The sequence below is a fragment of the Microcaecilia unicolor genome, chromosome 3, assembly GCF_901765095.1.
Source record: "Microcaecilia unicolor chromosome 3, aMicUni1.1, whole genome shotgun sequence".
NCBI classification, from domain to species: Eukaryota; Metazoa; Chordata; class Amphibia; order Gymnophiona; family Siphonopidae; genus Microcaecilia; species Microcaecilia unicolor.
Window position 1 is genome coordinate 395,557,176 of NC_044033.1, and position 22,505 is coordinate 395,579,680.

General features: G+C 41.7%; 1 protein-coding gene across 2 annotated transcripts in view; it reads left to right on the forward strand.

Annotated features, from left to right (window-relative positions):
- Positions 1–21,863, forward strand: part of LOC115467051 (L-threonine 3-dehydrogenase, mitochondrial-like) — a 69,326-nt gene extending 47,463 nt beyond the window's left edge. For both annotated transcript variants that reach the window (XM_030198717.1, XM_030198716.1), the window contains exons 4-9: positions 3,510–3,580; positions 6,532–6,681; positions 6,831–7,003; positions 9,531–9,621; positions 14,226–14,495; positions 18,384–21,863. In XM_030198717.1, coding sequence (XP_030054577.1) covers positions 3,510–3,580; positions 6,532–6,681; positions 6,831–7,003; positions 9,531–9,621; positions 14,226–14,495; positions 18,384–18,523 — 895 coding nt within the window. In that variant the 3' untranslated portion in view covers positions 18,524–21,863. The remainder of the gene's footprint in view (positions 1–3,509; positions 3,581–6,531; positions 6,682–6,830; positions 7,004–9,530; positions 9,622–14,225; positions 14,496–18,383) is intronic.
- The last annotated feature ends 642 nt before the right edge of the window (positions 21,864–22,505 follow it).

The following is a 22,505-nucleotide window of genomic DNA, read 5'->3' on the forward strand; positions in this document are numbered from 1 at the left end:
TCTTGGATATCACGAAGCGCTGGGGCCAGCCGAGCCTAGATCTGATGGCGTCATCGGCCAATTGCCAAGTGCCGCGCTTTTTCAGCAGAGGACGGGACCCTCGATCCCTGGGAGTAGATGCTCTTCTCCAACAGTGGCCGACACAAGAGCTTCTCTATGTGTTCCCGCCCTGGCCCATGTTGGGCAGGGTGCTAGACCGGGTGGCAAAGCATCCGGGCCGGATAATCCTGGTGGGTCCGGATTGGCCCAGACGTCCCTGGTATGCGGACTTGATCAGGCTCTCAGTCGACGATCCTCTGCGGCTGCCAGTGGAGCAGGGCCTGTTACATCAGGGTCCCGTGGTGATGGAGGATCCCTCCCCCTTTGGTCTTATGGCCTGGCTATTGAGCGGCAGCGTCTGAGAAAGAAGGGCTTCTCAGACAAGGTCATCGCCACTATGCTGAGAGCGAGGAAGCGCTCTACTTCTACGGCTTACGCCAGGGTTTGGCGTACCTTTGCAGCGTGGTGTGAAGCAGGCTCACTTTCTCCCTTCACTGCTCCAATTTCTTCAGTGTTGGCGTTCCTGCAAGAAGGTCTGGAGAAAGGCCTGTCGCTCAGTTCCCTTAAAGTCCAGGTAGCGGCTCTGGCTTGCTTCAGGGGCCGCCTGAAGGGTGCTTCCCTGGCTTCGCAGCCAGATGTGGTGCGTTTTCTCAAGGGAGTTAATCACCTGCGCCCTCCTCTGCACTCAGTGGTGCCTGCGTGGAATCTCAACCTGGTGCTAAGAGCCTTGCAGAAGCCGCCTTTTGAACCCTTGTCGAGGGCATCTCTGAAAGACCTGACGTTGAAAGCAGTCTTTTTGGTGGCTATCACTTCAGCCAGAAGAGTTTCCGAGCTCCAGGCACTCTCTTGTCGAGAGCCTTTTCTGCAGTTCACTGAGGCAGGAGTGACTATTCGCACAGTGCCTTCCTTCCTGCCCAAGATTGTTTCTCGCTTCCATATGAATCAGCAGCTCTGTCTCCCTTCCTTTCGTAGGGAGGACTACCCAGAGGAATACTCTGCTCTCAAATATCTGGATGTGAGACGAGTTATCATCAGATACTTGGAAGTGACCAATGATTTCCGGAAATCGGATCATCTGTTTGTCCTGTTTGCAGGTCCTCGTAAGGGTCTGCAGGCTGCTAAGCCTACAGTGGCAAGATGGGTCAAGGAAGCCATTGCAGCGGCTTATGTGGCCGCGGGGAAGGTGCCGCCTATCCAGCTGAAGGCTCATTTCACTAGAGCTCAGGCGGCCTCGATGGCAGAGGCCGGGTCCGTCTCCTTGGCAGAGATATGCAGGGCGGCAACTTGGGCATCGGCCCATACATTCTCCAAGCATTACCGCTTGACTGTGGCTGCTCGGGCGGAGGCCCGGTTTGGAGCTTCAGTGTTGCGGTCAGGGATTTCTATGTCCCGCCCTGGGTGAGTACTGCTTCGGTACATCCCACCAGTCTATGGATTGATCAGCTTGATGATATGGAAGGTAAAATTATGTATCATACCTGATAATTTTCTTTCCATTAATCATAGCTGATCAATCCATAGCCCCTCCCAGATATCTGTACTGTTTTATTCTGGTTGAATTTTAGGTTCAAGTTTAGTCTTCAGTTACTTCAGGAGGACTTCGTGTTCAAGTTTTTTCACTTGGATTCTTCAAGAGTTGAGACGAGTTTGTGTTACAGTGAGCTGCTGCATTCCTCTCCCCTCCGTTTTACGGGGCTGGATTGAGACTTAAATTCTGCCGGCACTCCCTCCCGCTTCGTGCGGCTGTAGGGCAGCTTTGTACCCCTCCCGCTTCGGCGGTGTTAGGGTCAGTCAGCTCCTCCCGCGGTTGCGGTTGCAGGATAAGCCAGATCCCCCCCGCATCGGCGGGGTGGTGTCCCTCCCCCGCTCCGCGGGGATGAGCTGGACGGATTCCCCTCCCCCACTTGTGTGGGGATGAACTGGGTTAATTCCCCTCCCCCGTTTCGGCGGTGGTGAGCTGGGCAGAGTGTCCCTTTGTGGGTGTAATTCTCTAAGTGCTGAGTCCTGCGGATGGAGCTTTGATATCGACATACTGAGGAGTTTCCGGCAGCACATGACCACATATAGGGAGGCAAAAGTTTGCTCTCTATCTCCACCTGCTGGTAGATGGACACAACCCACCAGTCTATGGATTGATCAGCTATGATTAATGGAAAGAAAATTATCAGGTATGATACATAATTTTACCTTGGCTGCAGTTCTTAGACATAGACCCTAAGAGTGTAATTTTATAACAAGGCACCTTGGTTTATAGAGCAGAAAGGTGCCTATTTTATAAAGACACATAGATGCCTACATTGAAGTACACTGGAGATATATACACTTGCTTGAGAGCAGGCATAAATGGCCACACAGAGAGTACACAAGTATTCATGTAGATTAGCGTATTTTTATAATCAGTGCACGTACTTTGTGACACTGCCCACACCACAACCATGGTAACATCATAGTAAAAATATGTTCATTCTAACATGTACATTTTTACATATGACCTGTTTTTATAAAAGCCATTTTACTCGTGTATTGCCACATATGTTCTAAGATGTCTTTAGAAATTTGCCCCTGTGGAGGCAATTGCATAATATGGCACCACAACTATAATGGCATCTGAGTGCCATGAATCCATTATAGAATACTGGCATAAGTTGCCATCTTTGTGCCTACATTCAGGTGTGCCCGCTTACATCATATTAATAGCATGCATAAATGCGCATGACTAAATGTAGCACTTTTAGTACATAAATGTTGGTCTCACCCATGCTCCTCCCCTGTGAATGCCCCTTGAACTTACGTACTAAGGGGCCCTTTAACGATGCCGCAGTAGGGCTACCGTGGCAACGGTGCATGGTGATTGGCTCTACCGCCTTACCACCTCCCAAATAGGAAGCAGTATGGGCTTTTCCAGAAAATGGTCACGCGGCAAGTGTTCAACTTACTGCATGGCCATTTCATTCCTTAACAACAACAACAAAAAACTTTTACTGGTGGTAGTAGAAGGGGGCCTTGGTGCGCATCAAACCGTGCGCTGACGCCACAGCAGGGCCCCTTTTACTGCTGCTTGGTAAACGGGGCCCTGTGTGAGTTGTGTGTGTTATTTGTTGAATAGTGCTTAGCACACACCTAGCACTTACGCATGCAAGTGTACACTTACCCGCTTAAGTGCAACTGTTCTATAATTTAAGCATGTAAATGGCGCTTCTGTCTAGTCACCACATTATAGAATGAGGCAGTATATATATTGCTTTTATTGGTTCAACTAAGCCGAGGTAACGTTTCTAGCTCACAGTAGAAATCAGCTGGTGGTAAACGCCAAGACGCCCATAATGGGCTTCTCAAGGTTTACTGCCGGTTGATTTCTACCATGAGCTAAAAACGCTTCTGTGGCTTAGTAAAAGACCCCCTTTGAGAGAAAATGTTAAAGGTTGATTACAGAAAATGTAGACTAACTTTCTTATGGTTTCCCTTCACAGAAAACGCTTTGGAAAAAACAATGTTATCCTATCTGACATCAGAAAGCCTGCAGATAATGTCTTTTACAGTGGTAAGAGTCTACGAGATCTCTTGTTTCTTTCCAGAGTGATGATTTCTGTTCACATGTGCAACATATTCTGACATTCTAGTACTCTGGGACCTCTAAAATTTGATGTATAGCAACCACTGAGCTACAAGATAACTTATAGCTCAAGTATTATTTATTTGTAGTATTATTCAGTTTCCTGGGTTTGTTTTTATTGATTTATTTATTTCATTTTTATGTATGAAATTTCAATATATTACATTGAAACAGAACTTGTAAGGAAAAGAGGGTACAATAAAGAAATACGATAAGCATCATCAAATAAGTAAATGACCCTCTATCAAGTCCATTATATAAGGGTACAGATCAAATATTACCTGGAAGAAAAACTAGGAAAAATTAAGGCTACTGATGAAAACATCCAGCTTACTTAACTAAGGCTTCGTTCAGGGATCCCAGAGGAGTTGCCACCTGAGTCTGAACTTTAGGTCTTTCATAAGATCCAGTTGACACATCTAAACTATTGAATAGTTCCAATGAAGAGCCTGTATTTCCTCTGTTGTCAATATTCCAAGTGGAAAGTGGAACAAAATAAACATGGACCAGAAATGGAAATGAAGTGATCCTCAAAACATCTTTCATGTAATGCATTAAGGAGTCTGCAAGAGATAAATCAGATCATTTAAGATTTGATCTTGACAAATTTTCTAATACTTATAAATGATCTTTCGTTAAAACCAATTCTGTAGATTCTTCCTTATTCAACTTCAAATCCATATCTTGAATTCTTTTATCCTGCTCAGCTGAGTCACGTGAGAAGCAGTAACAGCAGTCAACTGAGTTATGTGAGCTTGAAATTGATCAGAAAGTATATCAAAGGACGGCAGTTTCCACTCCCCTAGGTCAGGCACCAGAGTACCAGTCGCCATAGAAGTTGGTCCACTGGAAAATCCAGACCTGACAACTGGCATCTGTTCATTCACTAGAGAAGTTCCTTCACTGGCTTCCTCAGGCAGTTTCCCATACCATCTCTCCAAAGCCTCCAATGTAAAATCGCCATGGCAACGAGGTTGCCTTCTCTGTTTGGGGCTCCCTCCTTGGCTACGCATCCAAGCAGCACGCTCTCCGGATTTCGAACTGGAGGAGAGCTTTGTTGAATAAATACATCTCACCAACCAATAATAGAAGCCAGAATTTAAAGGCTCACAGTTCCACAGGTGGAACCCTTTCTCTTTTTCCACATCAGACTGTAAGGAATTGGAGAAGTTTTTCCTCTTCTGATATAATGAATTAATTCTGGATATTTTTCTTGTTTTTGAGTGGAACATATAGGGGGTCTTTTACTAAGGCGTGCTCCCGTTTTTAGCGCGTTCTAAAAGTAGGTGTGTGCTAAATGTTAGAGATGCCAGTGCGTTCCTATGGGCATCTCCGTTTAGCGCGCTCTAAAATTGGGCGTGCGCTAAACTTTAGAGATGTCATAGGAATGCATTGGCGTCTCTAACGTTTAGCACGCGCCTATTTTTAGTGCGCACTAAAAACGTGAGTGTGCCTTAGTAAAAGATCCCCATAGTTTGGATTGAAGTAGGAGAGGGCCACTGTGGCCCCTCATGTCACAGACTGGCCAGATTTCCAGTGTTACCCTAGCAAATATAAGCAAAATAGATCTGCATGCACACTCCCATCAATAAATTTTGCAAATCTATCTCATGCGTACCCATGTGGGATATCTTGAAAAGCTCAATAGTTTGTGACCTGAGAAGACTGAAGTTGCCCACCAGAATTGGCCACTCGATGCAGGATTGCCAAATGTTTTGCAAATGGATGCAGGACTGAAAACATAATCACAGTGGCAGAGGCCAGGAATAATGCAACCTGTTCAGTTTCCATGGAATCGGTAACACTAAACCTAGTTTAATGCCTTCTGAATGGATTGAGGTATAAATGGACTTGCTCTAGGTTGTACTGAAAAAGTGACAAAGGATCTCGTTCAGGTATGTACATTAAATGCTAAGGTATGTCTCTCTTTGTTTGAAATGAGAACTTTAAAATGCTTAAAGGACTTATTAAATCGGTATTGTGTGTTTGAATGCTTGGCAAGCTCCTGGAACCTTATTTAATAAGTCTGTTTCCCCCCCCCCCCCCCCCCCCAGGATATCCACAATAAACAATATACCTGTCTATAATTCTGTAAGCAGCTCCCTAGTTTTAGGCAGCAGGAACATAGATACTATTCTAGTGATTTACGTGTATAAATGGCCACTTACAGAATAGCAACTATCGGAAAAGTGCACGCCATGCTTTCACGGCATGTATTTTGCCAGTGGGTGTGCGCTTGGGCAGAAAATGGCTAGTATCTAGGTGTCGGCATTTATACCAGTGTTATAAATATAACTGCATTTTCTGCCACTTGTGCTACAGGTGCCTTCTTTTCTTCATAGAAGAGGCTTGAAATAGGTGCCTGCTTATCCTCCTTTCCACTGTAGTACACCCACAGTCCCAAAGGAGCAGTTCTAGATTTGAATATATTTAAGCCATTTTGATGAAATTGCTCATAAAGTTTGGGAGACCACCACTGATACAAAGATCTTGTGCATTGTTGTCTCAACCAGTTATAATCATTGTACATGTAAATACCAAGATTATTTAAACACATATTGAAAACCTGTGAAAAAGTATCCTTGAAAAAATAAAGTGCACTTATCTTAATTTATCCTCAGGGTCCCGACATGGACCATGTTTCGCCAACTGTTTTTAGATTGTGTCGTGCCAGTCTCTACAATAAATTCAGACTAATAAATACTAAATAAATGTAGGAAATAACAACATAATTATCCAAGCAGCCTGTTATACAATTATCTTCTATGTGCAGAAGAATCCTAGATATTCCTTGTAGATACCCTGAAAACCAGCCATTTTTAGGCTAGTGTATGCAAATAATATATGCAGATTTACTAGAAGTTGTTGTTCTTTCTCAGGCCCTTTCATCTACTCTGACATTTTGGACTACAAAAATCTGCGTGAGATTGTGGTGAACAATCGAATTACATGGTTGATCCATTACAGTGCATTGCTGAGCGCGGTTGGAGAGGCAAACGTTCGTTTGGCCAGATCTGTTAACATCACTGGTAACAATCAATAATGTGTTGAACATGTTTCTGAATGTATAAGGCCTCCCTCTCTGCTTGAAACTGTAGCTGTAATTCTGAGCGCAATATTTTACATTTTATTTTTTTGTTTCATTTTTCAGACTAAAGCACCTTTGCCTCTTCTGCAGGTCTGCACAATATCCTGGATATCGCAGCTGAGCATGGCTTGCGGCTCTTTGTGCCCAGCACAATTGGAGCCTTCGGACCAGATTCTCCACGGAACCCAACCCCTGACCTTTGTATCCAGAGACCAAGGACAATCTATGGAGTCTCTAAAGTCCATGCTGAACTCATGGGAGAGGTAGGATCTATTTTTTGTGGACTGCTAATGTGACTTTGTTTGTTCTGCCCCCTTTCCTGAGGCGTGTTCTTCACATATCATTGCAGTTCCCTGGCAACAGTTGTACAGCTGGGACGTAGCCTTAACTAGAATAAGCTAAGCAGGACAACCACTCGGGCTTCACGGACAAACATCTTGGGGCCAATATAATAAAGTGTGCCAGGCTTTGTGCACAGTGTGGCTTGGATTTGTTGCGCAAATTTGTGTGCTTCTATGGGTGCTCTATGTTAAAATGAGTTTTGAGTATGAGCTGTACACAAAGACTCCTGTAGGTATCGGCACACAGCTCATTTAAGAGCCCTTTTACTAAAGGACATTAAGCCATAGCTTGCCAAAAAAAGGCTTACCACAAAGTACATTAAATCATTTTGCAGTAATTTGCCTGTTAGCGCATGCTAATCTCACATTTTGTTTTGATTTCAGGAGGGGACGTGTCATGGACAGGGAATAGGCGTGGAAGTGTTATCCAGCTAGCAAATTCTGATTAGTGCATGCTAACTGACTAATGTGGATATAAGGGAGCACTTAGGGCCAGATTCTATATATGGTGCCTAGAAAATCTGTGTGTAAAACATTTCTACCTAAGCGTGTTCTATAAGCGGCGCCTAGATTTAGGCGTGGAATATAGAATACACATATTGGAGGAGTAGCCTGGTGGTTAGTGCAGGTGACTTTGATCCTGAGTAACTGGGTTTGATTCTCATTGCAGCTCCTTGTGACTCTGAGCAAGTCACATAACAAGCAATAATGAGAACTAAATGGAAATTAGAATTTACGTGTACAATTTGTACTGTGCCTAAATTTTAAATGTGCACAGGGAAAAAGGAGTGTGGTTATAGGTGTGGAAATGGGCATTTCGTGGGCATTCCAAAATTTACACATGTTGTTATAGAACATGGCCCTCTGACCCTAAATCTACGCGCCGGAGTTTATGCCACGTTTTTGTTGATGTAAATGAAGGCACATAGTTTTAGGTGCTAGGATATCAACTAAGGGGAAAAAGGAATGGGACTTGATATATTGCCTTTCAGTGGTTTTTGCAACTACATTCAAAGTGGTTTACACAGGTACTTATTTGTACCTGAAGCAATGGAGGGTTAAGTGCTATTAACGCCGATTGGCTTGTTAAGCCATTTAAGTTATGCACATCATTACAGAATATGCTTGGATTTGGCACGGATCTCTAGGCATGCTATATAGAATCCGGGGGTTAGCGCTTCCTAAATAGGAGGCAGTAAGTGCTTCTGTGTTAATTTTGTGCAATTCTATGCCCTAATTGAAAAATTAGTGTGGGACTTGCAAAAAAACCCCATCCCAAACCCTTAAAATACTGGTGCCTTAAATTTGGGCCTAGTATGTAGGAAAGTCCTGTGTTAAAATGCATTAAGCCCATATTTTAGAGCTTTTTAGTAAAGAGGCCCCTTAAATCCTATGGAATTAAGGTTTTAACTATTCAATACAGATGCAGGTAAGTGCACAGAAGACCGGCCAGCTGAGCACAGGGTTTTCTAATACTGGGGCTTTAACACCGGGTTTGAGGATGAATAAGAAATTAGCTGGTTCTTCTGAAGTCAGCATTCGTGAAGATTTCATGCCCATTACACAAGATCTGGAACTTTTTTCTGGCTTCGTTGAAGAGGATGGATCAAAAAAAAAAAAGACTGAGATGAGTTGCTGAGGGTAAAGTGTGCTGGACTGTTGACAAATGCAACACAATATTGGTATTGCAAAGATTGTATGCACGGAATAGTGTTCTTGCACGTGTATGGATATATGTGTGTACAACTAAGTGCTGATACAATATTTTTATGTGAAAAATAATAGCACAGATGTTTGTGCTGTCCCATGTTAGCACACAGTTTTTGCATACAGCTTATTTGCATACCATTTGGTGACTTCAACAAGCACAACATATTTGTGTGTGTTAAGCAATTGTGCACTGAGGGGTCCTTTTACTAAGGTGCGCCAAAAAGTGGCCTGCGATGGTGTAGACGCGTGTATTGGACGCACACAGGTTCATTTTTCAGCACATCTGCAAAAAAGGCCTTTTTTTTTCCAGCCGAAAATGGACGTGCGGCAAAATGAAAATTGGTGTGTCCATTTTGGGCCTGAGACCTTACCGCCACCCATTGACTTAGTGGTATGGTCTCGTGCGTACAATGCCGATTTACCGCCTGGTTAGTGCCGCGCACTGGAAAATTTCCGGTGCGCCTACTGAACACACGTACAAAATGAAATTACCGCATGGGCCACGCGGTAGTTCTGAATTGGCATGCGTAGGCGCCTACGCGGCGTAGTAAAAGGGCCCCTGAGTTCTAACATATAGCTTTCTATGTTGGGCCCCCTTGTGTGTTACTAGAAACGCTAGCATTAAGTAGGGCTGGTAAATGGCATGTGTCCTTGTTGTTTTCCCAGAAAGCAGTTCTCTGGAGTACTTACAATTTAATTTATGCCAGTTTTGAGCCTGTTTTTGTCATTCTCCCTGCAGTATTACCACTATAGATATGGGCTGGATTTTCGATGTCTGAGGTACCCTGGCATAATTTCAGCAGATTCCCAGCCTGGTGGAGGGACAACCGGTAAGATCTTATTCTTCAGTTCTGTAGTGAAAGTATGCTGGGTGAACAAACAGGATCGGCCATTATTGGGCCATCAAGAAACCGATGACTGGCCAAATAGGATTAGGATGAAAAGGAAAATGTGATTTTGAGAATGACAATACCACATGTATCAAAGAAGAGAACCTTTCCTGAGGCTAGGATTAGTATGTGAAGTAATACATCAACACATGTATTTATTCAAATGCAAGCAATATATTGATCTAGTGATGAGTCCGAGAGCAATTATTTTTACTGCCATGTAAAAGACTTTTTTATGTCCAGCTTCAGAGAAGAGCAATGGAACAGCTGTAGTTTTCCATGATAATAATAACTTAATGATGACCAAGGCTGAACATTTTTCATTTGGGATTGTCAATAATCAGGAATTTTGGGGGCCGATTATAGTGGTGCTTCTTCAGATTGTGAAAGCTTCTGGCAGTGGCACAATTGTGAGATTTCATATTCACGTCACAGTGCTATGCTGTAATCATATGCTTATCCACCACATGGAAGCAACATATCAAAGGCTCTCATGTTCTAACTCACAAAAATGTTTGCAGGTTTGAATCTCTTTTTGCAATTCTAATCTGCATGTCATAGGTAAATTTAATAAGAAATTTTTTATGTGTTGCCACAATCAGGCACTTCACACTTTATTTATTTGGCACTCTTTCAGAATTCTGGGAAGTTTAACATAAAAACATACATGTAAGAAACTGTAAACAGCTTAGGTCTAGACAGTATATAAATACTTAAATAAAATAGAACAAACTTCACATTATAGATGCATAAAAGTAGGTATCTAAAATATTAAAGACAATTCAATTGCAGCAGGCAGAATAAATAATATCTACAGCCATCAATCAAAAAAATTGAATGTATTTAAAAAGTAGTAGCATGTAAATATAGAAATAGTCGCTTACAGAGGTAATTAAATACAAACTAAAGTATCGCTGACTACATACTTGCAAAAGCCAATGCAAACAAGTGAGCTTTCAGATTTTTTCTAAATTGAATTATAGAAGTAATCTTGTGTAAAGAGAGCAGAAGGACTTTCCAAAGAGAGATGTCCTCTGTATAAAAATAGAAGCCTAATATTCAGTTGGGGAAAATCCACTGCTATTTCTGGGATAAGCAGCATAAAATGTATAGAACTTTTTCAGGATCTTGCCAGGTATTTGTGACCTGGATTGGCCACTGTTGGAAACAGGATGCTGGGCTTGATGGAGCTTTGGCATACTTATGTACTTAGTTAATCTGATCTGATGGAAAGACAGAATGTCAAGCAACAATTTATCTGCTGATCTCAGCACATGAGAAGGCCTATAAATTCTTAAAGAATTAGTAATAACTGGGGGGGTGTGGACGCTATTTCCAGGAGTAATAACTTATAAAATTTTGCCCTGTAATCATCATATCCCATAACTTTATAAAGTGAGCTTTGCTGGGTAGCCAAAGTGAGCTCCTTTTCCCTAACTGATGCATTAAGTAGCTGTTGATCAGCATCCCCCAAGGTTGGCAAATCCATACTAGATAGATACATGTCACTCTGTAACTCATGGGGGGAGCTCTGAGAATAAAGATCTGCATAAAACTCTTTGAAAACCTGACAGATATCGTTGACCCGGTGTAAAATATGTCCCTGCTGATTTTTAGTCTGCAGGACTCTGCGAGGGCCACTCCACATTCTAACCATCCTGGCCAAAAATTTGCCGCTTTTGTTACCTAATTTATATAGCTGATATTGATAATATTTTGCAGACTTCTGAGCCCTTTGATGAATGAGCTCATTGAGCGCTGTTTTGAGTAGTAAACAATTGGGGTTTATTATGGGCACTAGGTTTAATACCGCAAAGTTGGCGATCTTTGTTTTTCCAGTATCAAAATAGCTTTAGCCCTTATTTTCTTTTTATGGCTAGAATTTGCTGTGATCTCCCCCACTTTGTGTTGTGTATTGAAAAATCTTGTAGGCCCTTCATTTGGTACTAATAAAGTCTCCAAATTTTGGTCAGTGTATAAATCTAATGGAACTTTCCACTTCATTATCCTCTGAGAATCATGTTGTAAAGTCAATACCATCCAGATTAGGGCATGATCTGATATTTCCGTTGGGCCGATAGTAGACTCAACAGTGATAGGAAACAGTGTACTGGAGAGTAATAAAAAAAACGGTGGAATTCAAAAAGGCATAGAATGAACACAGAGGATCTCTAATTAGAAAATAGATGATATAAAAAACAAAACTTAAAGGGTTGCATATGTGTTTGCATGTGAAGTGGTGCTTAGATGGCATACTTTGACCTGACGAAGAAGGGCAACCTTCGAAAGCTAATCAAGAAATGTATTAAGTTATGTCCAATAAAAATGGTATCATCTTATTTTCTTTTCCATGTTTTATTTTGTTTGATTTCTATTGATAACCTTTAAGAGTGGACTAACACGGCTACCACACCTCTCTACTTTGACCTGAGTAAATGGCTACTTAATGGTGGCATTGCAAAACAAAAACATATCAGTGTTGTAGAGCACAATTTTCTCTTTCAGATGATACTGTTCACAAGCTGATTCAGGCAGACTCTTTTTTTAATAATTGGCTTTGAACTTTGGTACATTTTACCATTTGCGCTGACAGTGCCAACGTTGAAGAGATCCTGCAGGGCAGTTATAGATGCTGATTAGTTGCAAATCTGGCAGTTTTATGTCCAGCACAAGCATAATGCTTGTTCAAAATTTCAAGTCCGTATCTTTGTTTGCATGGAAGTTGTTGCGGTCTGAATATTGGTCCAAATATGTTCCGATGAGTCGCGACCAATTTTGATGCACACTTTGAGTCAAGTTGTTTGACTGGATTTTGCATCCATAATGTTAAAATGTATTTCATCAGAATTAGCATCAAAAACACAGGATTTGAATTTTTTAGCCATTCTTATAAATGTGTTTGGATTTTATTAGACCCCAAAAATGGCATTTTGGTAAATGTCGCTCGCTCATGGACTGACAATCTTTCAGAAAAGGGGGTCTAGATCTGCAACTATTGCAGTTAGAGACCTCAAATTTTGGGAAACTTCATTTAACACCTGACTCGCGCAACAGATAAAATTTGAACAAAATTGGAGAACATGATGGTGGGAACTTTTTTTAATTTTAGACCACTTGGCATGGAATGACCCTATAAGCAGTAAAAATACTAGTAAAAGTAACATAAATCGTTTTCTTCTGTACTCTGCTAAATACAAAATTAAATAAGATACACATCCGTGAACAGCATGTTCTCCTCTCCTTCCCTTTCTAACCCATGTGCTCTATTTCCCCTTTTCCCTTCCCCACTCCTCCATGTATGTCCCCCTTACCAATCTTTTTTCCCTCTTCCCTGCACCTACACTCCCTCCTGCCTTTTTACCAAGGAGGTTTAGATAAAATAGGAGATGGGGTGAGCCTATCTAGTCCGTTATATGGGCTGAAGCCAGTAGGCAGAGATTGCCGCCACACCCAAAACAATAGCAAACGCTATTGAAGAGAATAGCAAAAGAATTATTAGAAAAAGGGACTTTTTTAAAACATTTATATCACACATTATGCCAAGCAAAATGTAGCTTACGTTTGATAATACAATGAGACAGAATAATAGAATTCAGTTATATCATGGGAGCAAGTAGATGGATATGTCTGAAACATATAACAAAGTTGAAATTAGCATATATACCCAACTGGGTTAAAAAAAAAAACTCCAATCCACAAAACAAAAGGAGCGAGTTCCCACATGCCATCTTTTTCTTTTATTATTATTTATTTATTGCATTTGTATCCCACATTTTCCCACCTATTTGCAGATATAGATATAGGCACAGGAACCCCCCCCCCCTGATTTTAAATGCTCTCAGGTTTCAATGTAATTCACGTTTAATATAGGATATAAATTTCATAAATAAATAATAGATAGAAACTCTGAATGTTGAGCACCTGATTCTCATAACATGATGTCTGTTTTACTGGCCCTTTACCAGAAGTAAAAAAAAAATCTCTGCATGAATATAACAGTGCTAGGGTGTCCCTTTTAACCAGCCCTTCCAAATGACACACTGATTATGATTTATAACAAATTACTACTCTACCTATGAAAAGTTATTCCATTATTATACTTCCTCTGTGTACATCTGTATGCACAAGCCAGCATGTTTGAAAATATCAGTGAGATTAAATAAAAATGCCACCAACAATAAAGGACAACAACGTGGATGCAGCAGCTCATAGGTTTGCTTGCTTTATTTTGAGTGTACAGCGATGACGGCTGCAGGAGGCAGGGGAAACAGTAACCTAGTTGCCCTCCTGGCTCATACCTCAAGCCACCTTGGTGGTCTAGTGGATTCTTCAGGGCAGGAAAGATCCCCATTCTTTCCTGCCCGCTGCCTCTGACCCTCTTGCTGCCGCACCACTTTTTTAAAATGGCGGCCTCCACGTCACTTTAAGAAAACTTTGATTTTGGTTTTAATGACTTCAGTAATAAGTTTGGACTTAATTTAAAAATTGCTTTTAAGTTTCTCATGGAATCGTCCTAAGGCCTTTTCCTCTTCCTCCTTTTCCAGATTACGCAGTTCAGATTTTTCATGATGCCATTAAGACCGGCAAGTTTGAGTGTAACCTGAAACCAGACACGCGCCTCCCAATGATGTATATTGATGACTGCTTAAGGGCCACGCTGGAGATCCTGGAGGCCCCAGCAGATAATCTTAGCATGAGGACTTATAATATTAATGCAATGAGCTTTACTCCTGAAGAGCTGGCACAAGAAGTTCACAAGCACATGCCTGAGCTTCATGTCACTTACAGCTTGGATGCGGTCAGACAGGGCATTGGTAAGTCTTATGTGCAGATATTTCTGTTTAGATTTTATGTTTGGTTTAGATGCTATGATGTAAGATTAGGAATTTAACACATTTATAAATGATCTAGAAATGGGAACAATGAGTGAAGTGATCTGATGCAAAAGTGTTCAAAGTTGTTAAATCGAATGCAGACCGAAAGAAATTACGGGAGGACCTTGGGAGGCTGGAAGACTGGGCATCCAAACAGTAAATGTACTTTAATGTAGACAAGTGCAAATTGATGCACATTTGGAAGAGTAACCCAAGTTATAGGTACTTAATGCTATGTTTCACATTAAGTCACCACTGAAGAAAAGGATTTAGATCTCATCATGAACAATATGTTGAAATTTTCTGTTCTGTGTGTAGTGGCAGCCAAAAAAGCAAACAGAATGTTAGGAATTATTTGAAAAAGAACATAGAATAAAACAAAGAATATGCTCCATGGTGAGACTGCATCGAGTGTTGTGTGCAATTCTGGTCACCGCATCTCAAAAAAGATATAGTGGAACTGGAAAAGGTACAGAGAAGGGCGACTTAATGATTAGCGGGAAGGACAGGTCACTTTCTGGACAGAAGTGATTTCTCATTTTACATTTGAGAACGATTTAGTGTCACATAAGTATGTTGAAGGAAAAGGAAGAAGTTCTGTAAGAGCCATTTTTGTTAGCTGTGGGTATTCTCTTTTCTGCTCCTGCCAGCATACTGTAATATTTCCTAGGCCTTCATCCTGCAGGGGTTCAGTGTAGTAGAGGGAAGGTCCCAGAGTGGCCAGAGGCAGTAAATGCATTAAAGCGGATTGAAGAAAGTGTTCCAAGATGATGCCTATTCCTCCATAGAGGCCTGCAGCTAGTCTACCTCATTTCTTACACACATCCCACCTGCCCCTAGCCAGACTGCCTCTCTCTGTATCACACGTCCCATCTGCCCTCAGTCAGTCTGCCCTTCTCTCACATCCCACCTGCTCTTTCTCTCACACACACAACCCACCTGCCCTCAGTCAGTCTGCCTCTTTCTATCATAGATCCCATCTACCCTCAGTCAGTTTGCCCATCTCTCATTTATTTATTTACTGGGATTAACCGCCTTTATGAAGAGATTCACCCAAGTCGGTGTACAGCAGGTACAATTTAACATAAAACTTACAATTTTAACAGCATAACAATAGTAAAATAACCCATCTGCCCTCTCTTTCTCTGTCACACACATCCCACCTGCCCTCAGTCAGTCTGCCCTTTCTTTCCCTATCTCTCACATCCCACCTGCCCTCAGTCAGTCTGCTCTCTCTCACATCCCATCTGCCCCTCCTTCTCTCAGAGAGCTTATGCAGAAAAAGAGTTGGAACCTTACTATATCAGAACAGCGCCAACTGACAGGACTCAAAGAGCAACAACCCTATGTGTGAAAAATAAATGCACTGTAAATATTATACAAGGTCCTAAAACAATAATATACTACCTAGTGACAAAACAGAACAAATGGGACTGCTTAAAGATCTCTGTACAGAAACTTCATGCTACCAGAATATCACACCCCAGTCACACACGCAAGACAAAGACAGACTCTCAACAAATATGAAACAGGGGACCACAGATCAGCAATAGAGTTAAGAAGGCAAAAAACTGAATTGGAAACTTCAAATAGTCAGTCTCAGCAACTACGGCAATATTAGAGAAATAAAAACCGAAATACAAGATATCAGAGATGTGCATTTCCAAAGGCTGACATATTCCAATTAATAAATTCAGAATAAAATACTTTTTTCAACTTTTGTTGTCTGAGCATTTTATTTTTACATTTGCTTTGGTGCAGTGTCTCTTTTTGGCTTTTCTCTGTGGGGTTTTTCCCTGTTTTTTCAGGGACTCCTGTCCATTTGTTCTATTACTACTATTTAGCATTTCTATAGCGCTACAAGGCATACGCAGCGCTGTACAAACATAGAAGAAAGACAGTCCCTGCTCAAAGAGCTTACAATCTAATAGTCTTCTCTCTCTCCATATTTAACATCCATCTTCCTTTTGCATCCCTGTCTGTCCTGTCCAGCATTTTTCCCCCTGTGTCCTTGTCCATTTCCTCCCCCCATATTCAGCATCTGCTTTCTGGGTTCCTAACCCTCCCCTATTGATCAGTATTGCTGCTCTTTGTCCCCATCCCCTCTCCATCCAGCCTCTGTCTCTGTCCCTAAGCTCCATCCATGGCCAGCATTTCTTCTCTATGAACCTTTCTCTTACCTCTCTTCTTTTTGAGGCCCACATTTTGCCTCTCCCTGATTCCAGTATCTTCCCCTCTTTTTTTCCCTCTCTCTCTCTCTCTCTGCACTGCATCCCCCCCAGTCTAGCAGCACATCTCCCTCTCCTCCCCCAGTCCAGCAATACCTCTCCTCACCTCTCTCCACCCAGGTCCAGGAGCACTTCTTCCTCTGACTTCCCACCACCCGGGTCCCACACCACCTCTCCTCCTTCCTACTTCCATTCAGATCCAACACCACATCTCTATCCAGGTCCAGCAGTGCCTCCTCATTTCACCCCCTTCCTAGTCCAGCAGCATCTCTCCCTCTCCTTCCTCCACCCTCAGTCCAGCAGCACCTCTTCTCCCTCTCACATCCCCCCACCCAAATTCAGCATCACCTCCTCCTCTTGCCCCCTTCCTGTTGCTGCATCACCTCTCCCTCCCCCAGACTGAGTCTAGTAGCACCTCTCCCTTTCTGTCCCCTACCCCTGGTCTGTCCTAACTTGCCTGGATTGCTGCCAGTAGCAGCAGCACCTCAATTGAAACAGCTTTGAGGCCTTTTCTAGCCTGGCCATGCCCTGCCTCCTCTGATGCAACTTCCTGTTTCCTTGGAGGCGGAGTGCAGCCTAGCAAAGGCCCTGAAGTTGGCTGTTTGAATCACTGCGCTGCCACTATTGGCAGCAATCCAGGCACGTTAGGACAGACCAGGGAGGGAGAACAGAAAGGCAGAGCTGCTACTGGTCTAGGAGGAGAAGGAAGGAGGGTGGGAGACGAGTAACTCTGGTATGCTGCCAGGGCACCGTGTACCCCCTGCTAATAGTTCACATACCCCTAATATTTCAATGGTTTTCAACCCAGTCCTCAGGGACAAACTGGCCAATTGGGTTTTCAGGATATCCACAATGAATTTGCATGAGAGATATGTACATACCAAGAAGTCAGTGCATACAAATCTCTCTCATGCATATTCATTGTGGATTTACTGAAAACCTGACTGGCCCGGTGGTCCCTGAGGACTGGGTTGAAAAAAACTGCTCTAGTTTGTTTACTTTTTCAAATAGGTAAATCAGTTTTTTCCATTTCACTAAGAATTTTAAAGACCTCTATCCTATCTACCCTCAACTGTCTCTTCTCTAAACTGACGAGCACTAACCTCTTTAGCCTTTGCTCATATGAGAGTCATTCCATCCTTTTCATCATTGTGGTTGCTCTTTTTTGTACCTTTTCTAATGCTGTTATGAGATGTGACACTAGCATTGCACAAAATACTCAAGGTGCAGTCGTACTATTCCTTTCCTAGTAACTCCTAACGTTCTGTTTGCTTTTTTGACCACTACAGTACACTGAGCAGATTTCAACATATTGTCCATGATGCTGTCTGGATGCTTCTCCTGGGTGGTGACTCCTAATGTCAAACCTAGTATGTTGTATCTATAATTAGGGTTATGCTTTCCTACACACATCACTTTGCACTTGCCGACATCGATGTTTTTACCAGTGAGTGTATTTTGTTGTTGCTTAGTTTTTAAATCCTTTTATCTGCTGGAGATTTCATCCTTTGCCCAAAACATTGTGATCATATCAAGAAATTTCTACTGGCATGTTTGCTAAAAGCTAGTGAATTATATTAGTCTGCTTTGTGTTCCGTAGCTGACAGCTGGCCGATGAACTTTGATGACAGCAACGCTCGCAATGATTGGGGATGGAAGCATGAGTATGACCTGCCTGAGCTGGTGACAACAATGCTCAATTTCCTTGGCACCGATTCAAGGCTCGCCAGCACTTACTGAGGAAACACCACCAACATTATCTCTTACTTCATCTGATCTTTCAGCCCCATCCAAGACAGGACCAGCAAACAACTACTTAATATTCTCATATAAATGCCATATTTATTTACCCCTCCATCTTCCTAGTTTGCAAGTCTGTATTTGGCGTTGGAACTGCCTCTTCTGCTGAACAGATGTCAATGTCCACATGAAATATGGAACTATCTTAAAGCAGTCCTTTTCCATTGAGAATAATGAAAGGGTTTTTTTTTTCTTTTAAATCTAAGTGTTTACAGAGGAAAGGCTTGAAGGATATCTGTTGTAGAGTTGGTTGAGACCGAAATCATTCCTACTATACCTGAGTTTGCTTGAAAAATTGATGTATATATTTTGACATGCATGTTACAAACAGAGATGCAGTAAGGGTTGCATGATAACATTGCTTTATTTGGTAGACTGATTTGTAGAGGTGCATCCCCACATACTACTAGGGGGTCAAGCGCTGCCATATTGGAAGATGGCATTGCTCCTGCCTTCCAGTGTTTTTAAGTGGGGGGTCAACATGGACCAGAAGGGCATTCAGGGCCCCATTTGGGTCACCAAGGATCTTGGATCATCTGAGGTGAAATTTCACACTTTATCTTGGATGACCTTTTTGCTTCCAGCTGCATCTTATACCACCCTTCAGCTGGTGTAAAATTCAGCACTAGAAAAAGAGTTTAAAAAAAACCCCAAACAAACCCCACACTAGATTTTAGCGCAGTATTTGACTTTAATCAGTAATTTGCATTCCCACTATCCTTTAACAGTGCTTTCCCTGTACTGTTTCTCATTACATTGGGAGTAAGAGTAGCACAAGAAAATCAAGCGTAAACCTCTGAACTAAAGGGTAGTACTACTTACTGGATTGGGACCAGAGACTTTGCTCTGCTTTACTTGAGATGCTGAGCCAATGATTTTTATTAATGTGAAGTGTACTTTTTTAAAGTTTTTTTTTTTTTAAATCACACAGGTTGCAGACTTAATTTTAAGGCCACTACAGTGTGGTACCATTAAATTTTAAGATTCATCACATAAAATCCAAATTTTTTATAAAAACATCATACATCATGTATAACCTATACATCAGTGAAAGGAGGAGCCTTTCAGTATGTAGTTTATGTACAGGAAGATAATGTGCAGCTACTCACCACACTGAGCCATTTCGGGGATAACCTTATAAACTTTATTTTACATGTAAGACCCTGTTTTATGCTTGTATAAGAGCTTTTATAGAATTACCCAAGAGGTTAATCCCCCAACAAGTACATGCAGTGACAAAATATGTGCTTTATATGACATGCATTTAGGTGTATTCTGGAGTAGAATTTGGGTAGAGTTACAAAGTACGCACTTTCTGTATAAAATGCACAGTTATGCAGATTGTATGTACATGTATTTACACCAGTTCCTAAACATGTCCATAGCTTCAATCTAGTTGTAATTTCTGCCACTTTACCCGTATAATTTTATAAAGACACGCAGGTGTCTATGTGCCTTTGTAAAATAGGCTTGAAACCGGTACCTTTTTTGCCTTCACGGTAGGAAATCTGTTGATAAAATTACCCACTTTATTCCAGATACTGGTTTAGCTTCAAAATAGTCTGTATATTATCAAGAAAGTGAGTTCCCTATGTACCCAGCCACAGTATCCTAGCTAGTAGTACTAGGTGCTGTATTGGAATATGGCAGCCATTCTGTTCTTAGTTCTACATTTGGTATGGATTCCTAGTTGTTTTCCAACTCCATAACAAGCCATGCCCATGAAACAATTGGTAGGTGCTCTATAGCTAGAGTCATGCTGACCAGCAGCTTCAGGAGCCATGTCAAGTGCCAGACTGACAGTACCATGACCAGGGCTTAATTTGTAGTCAAAAGGAAAGTGGAACTGTGCAGCCAGTGGATAAGGTAGGGTGTAGGGCTGCTAAGGGCACAGCAACAGGAGAAGAGATTAGATTAGGGAGTAGAGCAGAGGTTCTCGGGACGCACCTAGCAAGTCAGGTTTTCAGGATACCCACAATGAATATGCATGAGAGAAATCTGCATGCAGATCTATCTCTTGCATATTGTGGGTATCTTGACAACCTGACTGACTAGGCGTGTCCTGAGGACTGGGTTGAGAACCACTGCATTCGAGTGACTGTTCTCTGCACTGCTTCAGGTTCATCCCCTCCGTTTCTGTTCCCTGCACGCTACCTGGAGGTGAGGGCCTAGAGCAGAGCACCCCTACTGCTCTGAAAGGAAGTAGCTGAAGTGCAGTCAGGCTGTTCCCCTAGCAATTAAGCCCTGACCATGACTGAAGTAAAACTTAGGGTTTCTGGACTCTGGGAAAGAAGATAATGTAATGATATTTGGAGTTTTAGCAGGCCTTTCCAAATAATGATCAAAGTAGTTTACAGTATTATTAGTATTTGCGTATAAATTCTATCCCCAGTGAATTTACGGTCTAAGTTGGTACCTGAGGCAGCAGGAGAAATGATTTGACAAAGAGTGCAATGCATGCCCAGGGAGGAAAATGGAATTGGAACACTGTTTCCCTGGCTTTCAGCTAATTGCTCTAACCTGGGATCCCCAAGGGCTAGCCCTCAAAGGCCTTAACCCAGTCAAGTTTTCAGGATTCCCACAATGCATGTGTAAGAGATCTGTTTGCATTCACTGCCTCTATTATATGCAAATAGATTTCATGCATATTCATTGTAGAAATCCTGAAAGGCTGGCAGTCCTCGATGACTGAGTTTGGAACCTCTGCTCTAACCACTAGGCCACTCCTTTGGAATTTTAATAGATCTGAGGTGTAAATGCTTATTGTATGTAAAGATTACTAGATTTTCCTTTGTCCTTGAGTACAAGTGAGAGATTTTTTTTCTTATGTTCCCCATTATCATTGCCATCTGGATCTTGTAATCCCAGTTTCCACGAAAGAAAACGTGAATACAAGTCCCAGCATCCAGTATAATAGAGTAAGGCAAGAAAGTGAATAAAATGCACATTGTATCAGAGGCTTTTTCATTGTAGAAAGGAAAGCTGGTGGAAGGAACCATAAAGACAACTGTCTCTTATTCCTGATCAAGTTGAAAGAGCCAGTGTGGGATTACTATATGGGATAGCTTTAACTGATCAACCTTTTTGGCCTTTTAGATTGGACTCTGCTTAACGTATGTACGCGTGTATGTGCAGGTTTTAGAGAGATCATTTATTCCTCAGGGGTAAAAACTGTCCTTTTTAGATGTACTAGAAAGTATTATTCCTTGTGTTGAAGAAATGGAACTAAGAGTGTTCCTGACAAATCAGATACTTGAATAAAAAACAATTCCTCCTGGTACTCTGTGTTATGCCTGATGGGTTATAAAAAGGTGGAATGGTTTTGGTACCTCTTTCTAATCGGGGAATGAGTTTGTTTATTAAAACACATTCTGCCAGTCTCACTATTAGTGGATTATATCCACAGTAGTAACGTATAATAATGTTCAAACTCACTCATGATCCAACTATAAACATATAACATAGAAATAGCTAAAAAGAACAATCAACCTGCTTTACATACTGCTCTTGTCTGATATGGTTGAGGGAACTGACTTCCTAAAGAGTTGAGCTGGACATTAAATAAGATTATTCAGTCAAGAGAAAGCTTCCCTAAAAGGAAAGGCCTTACTTTTCTGACAAAATCTAATAAATCAGCCTGCAATCTAAGTTCAGGTGGTAGAATATTCCAAAGATGGGGGGCCTGCAGTAGAACAAGTGTGTGCTGGACTACTTGAAGGGGCATTTTCAATATGATGTCTAACTCTGACTTTGGACGTTTTGCAAAAAACGTCCAAAATCTGAATAGGAAAGAATGTCATTTTCAAAAAAGAAAAAAACACCTATCTTTGTCACAAATACTATTTTCAACAAGGTTTTATGATTTGGATGTTTTGGTTTTTTTGGTCCATTTTTGAAAAAAAAAAAATGTTCTCGTTCAAAA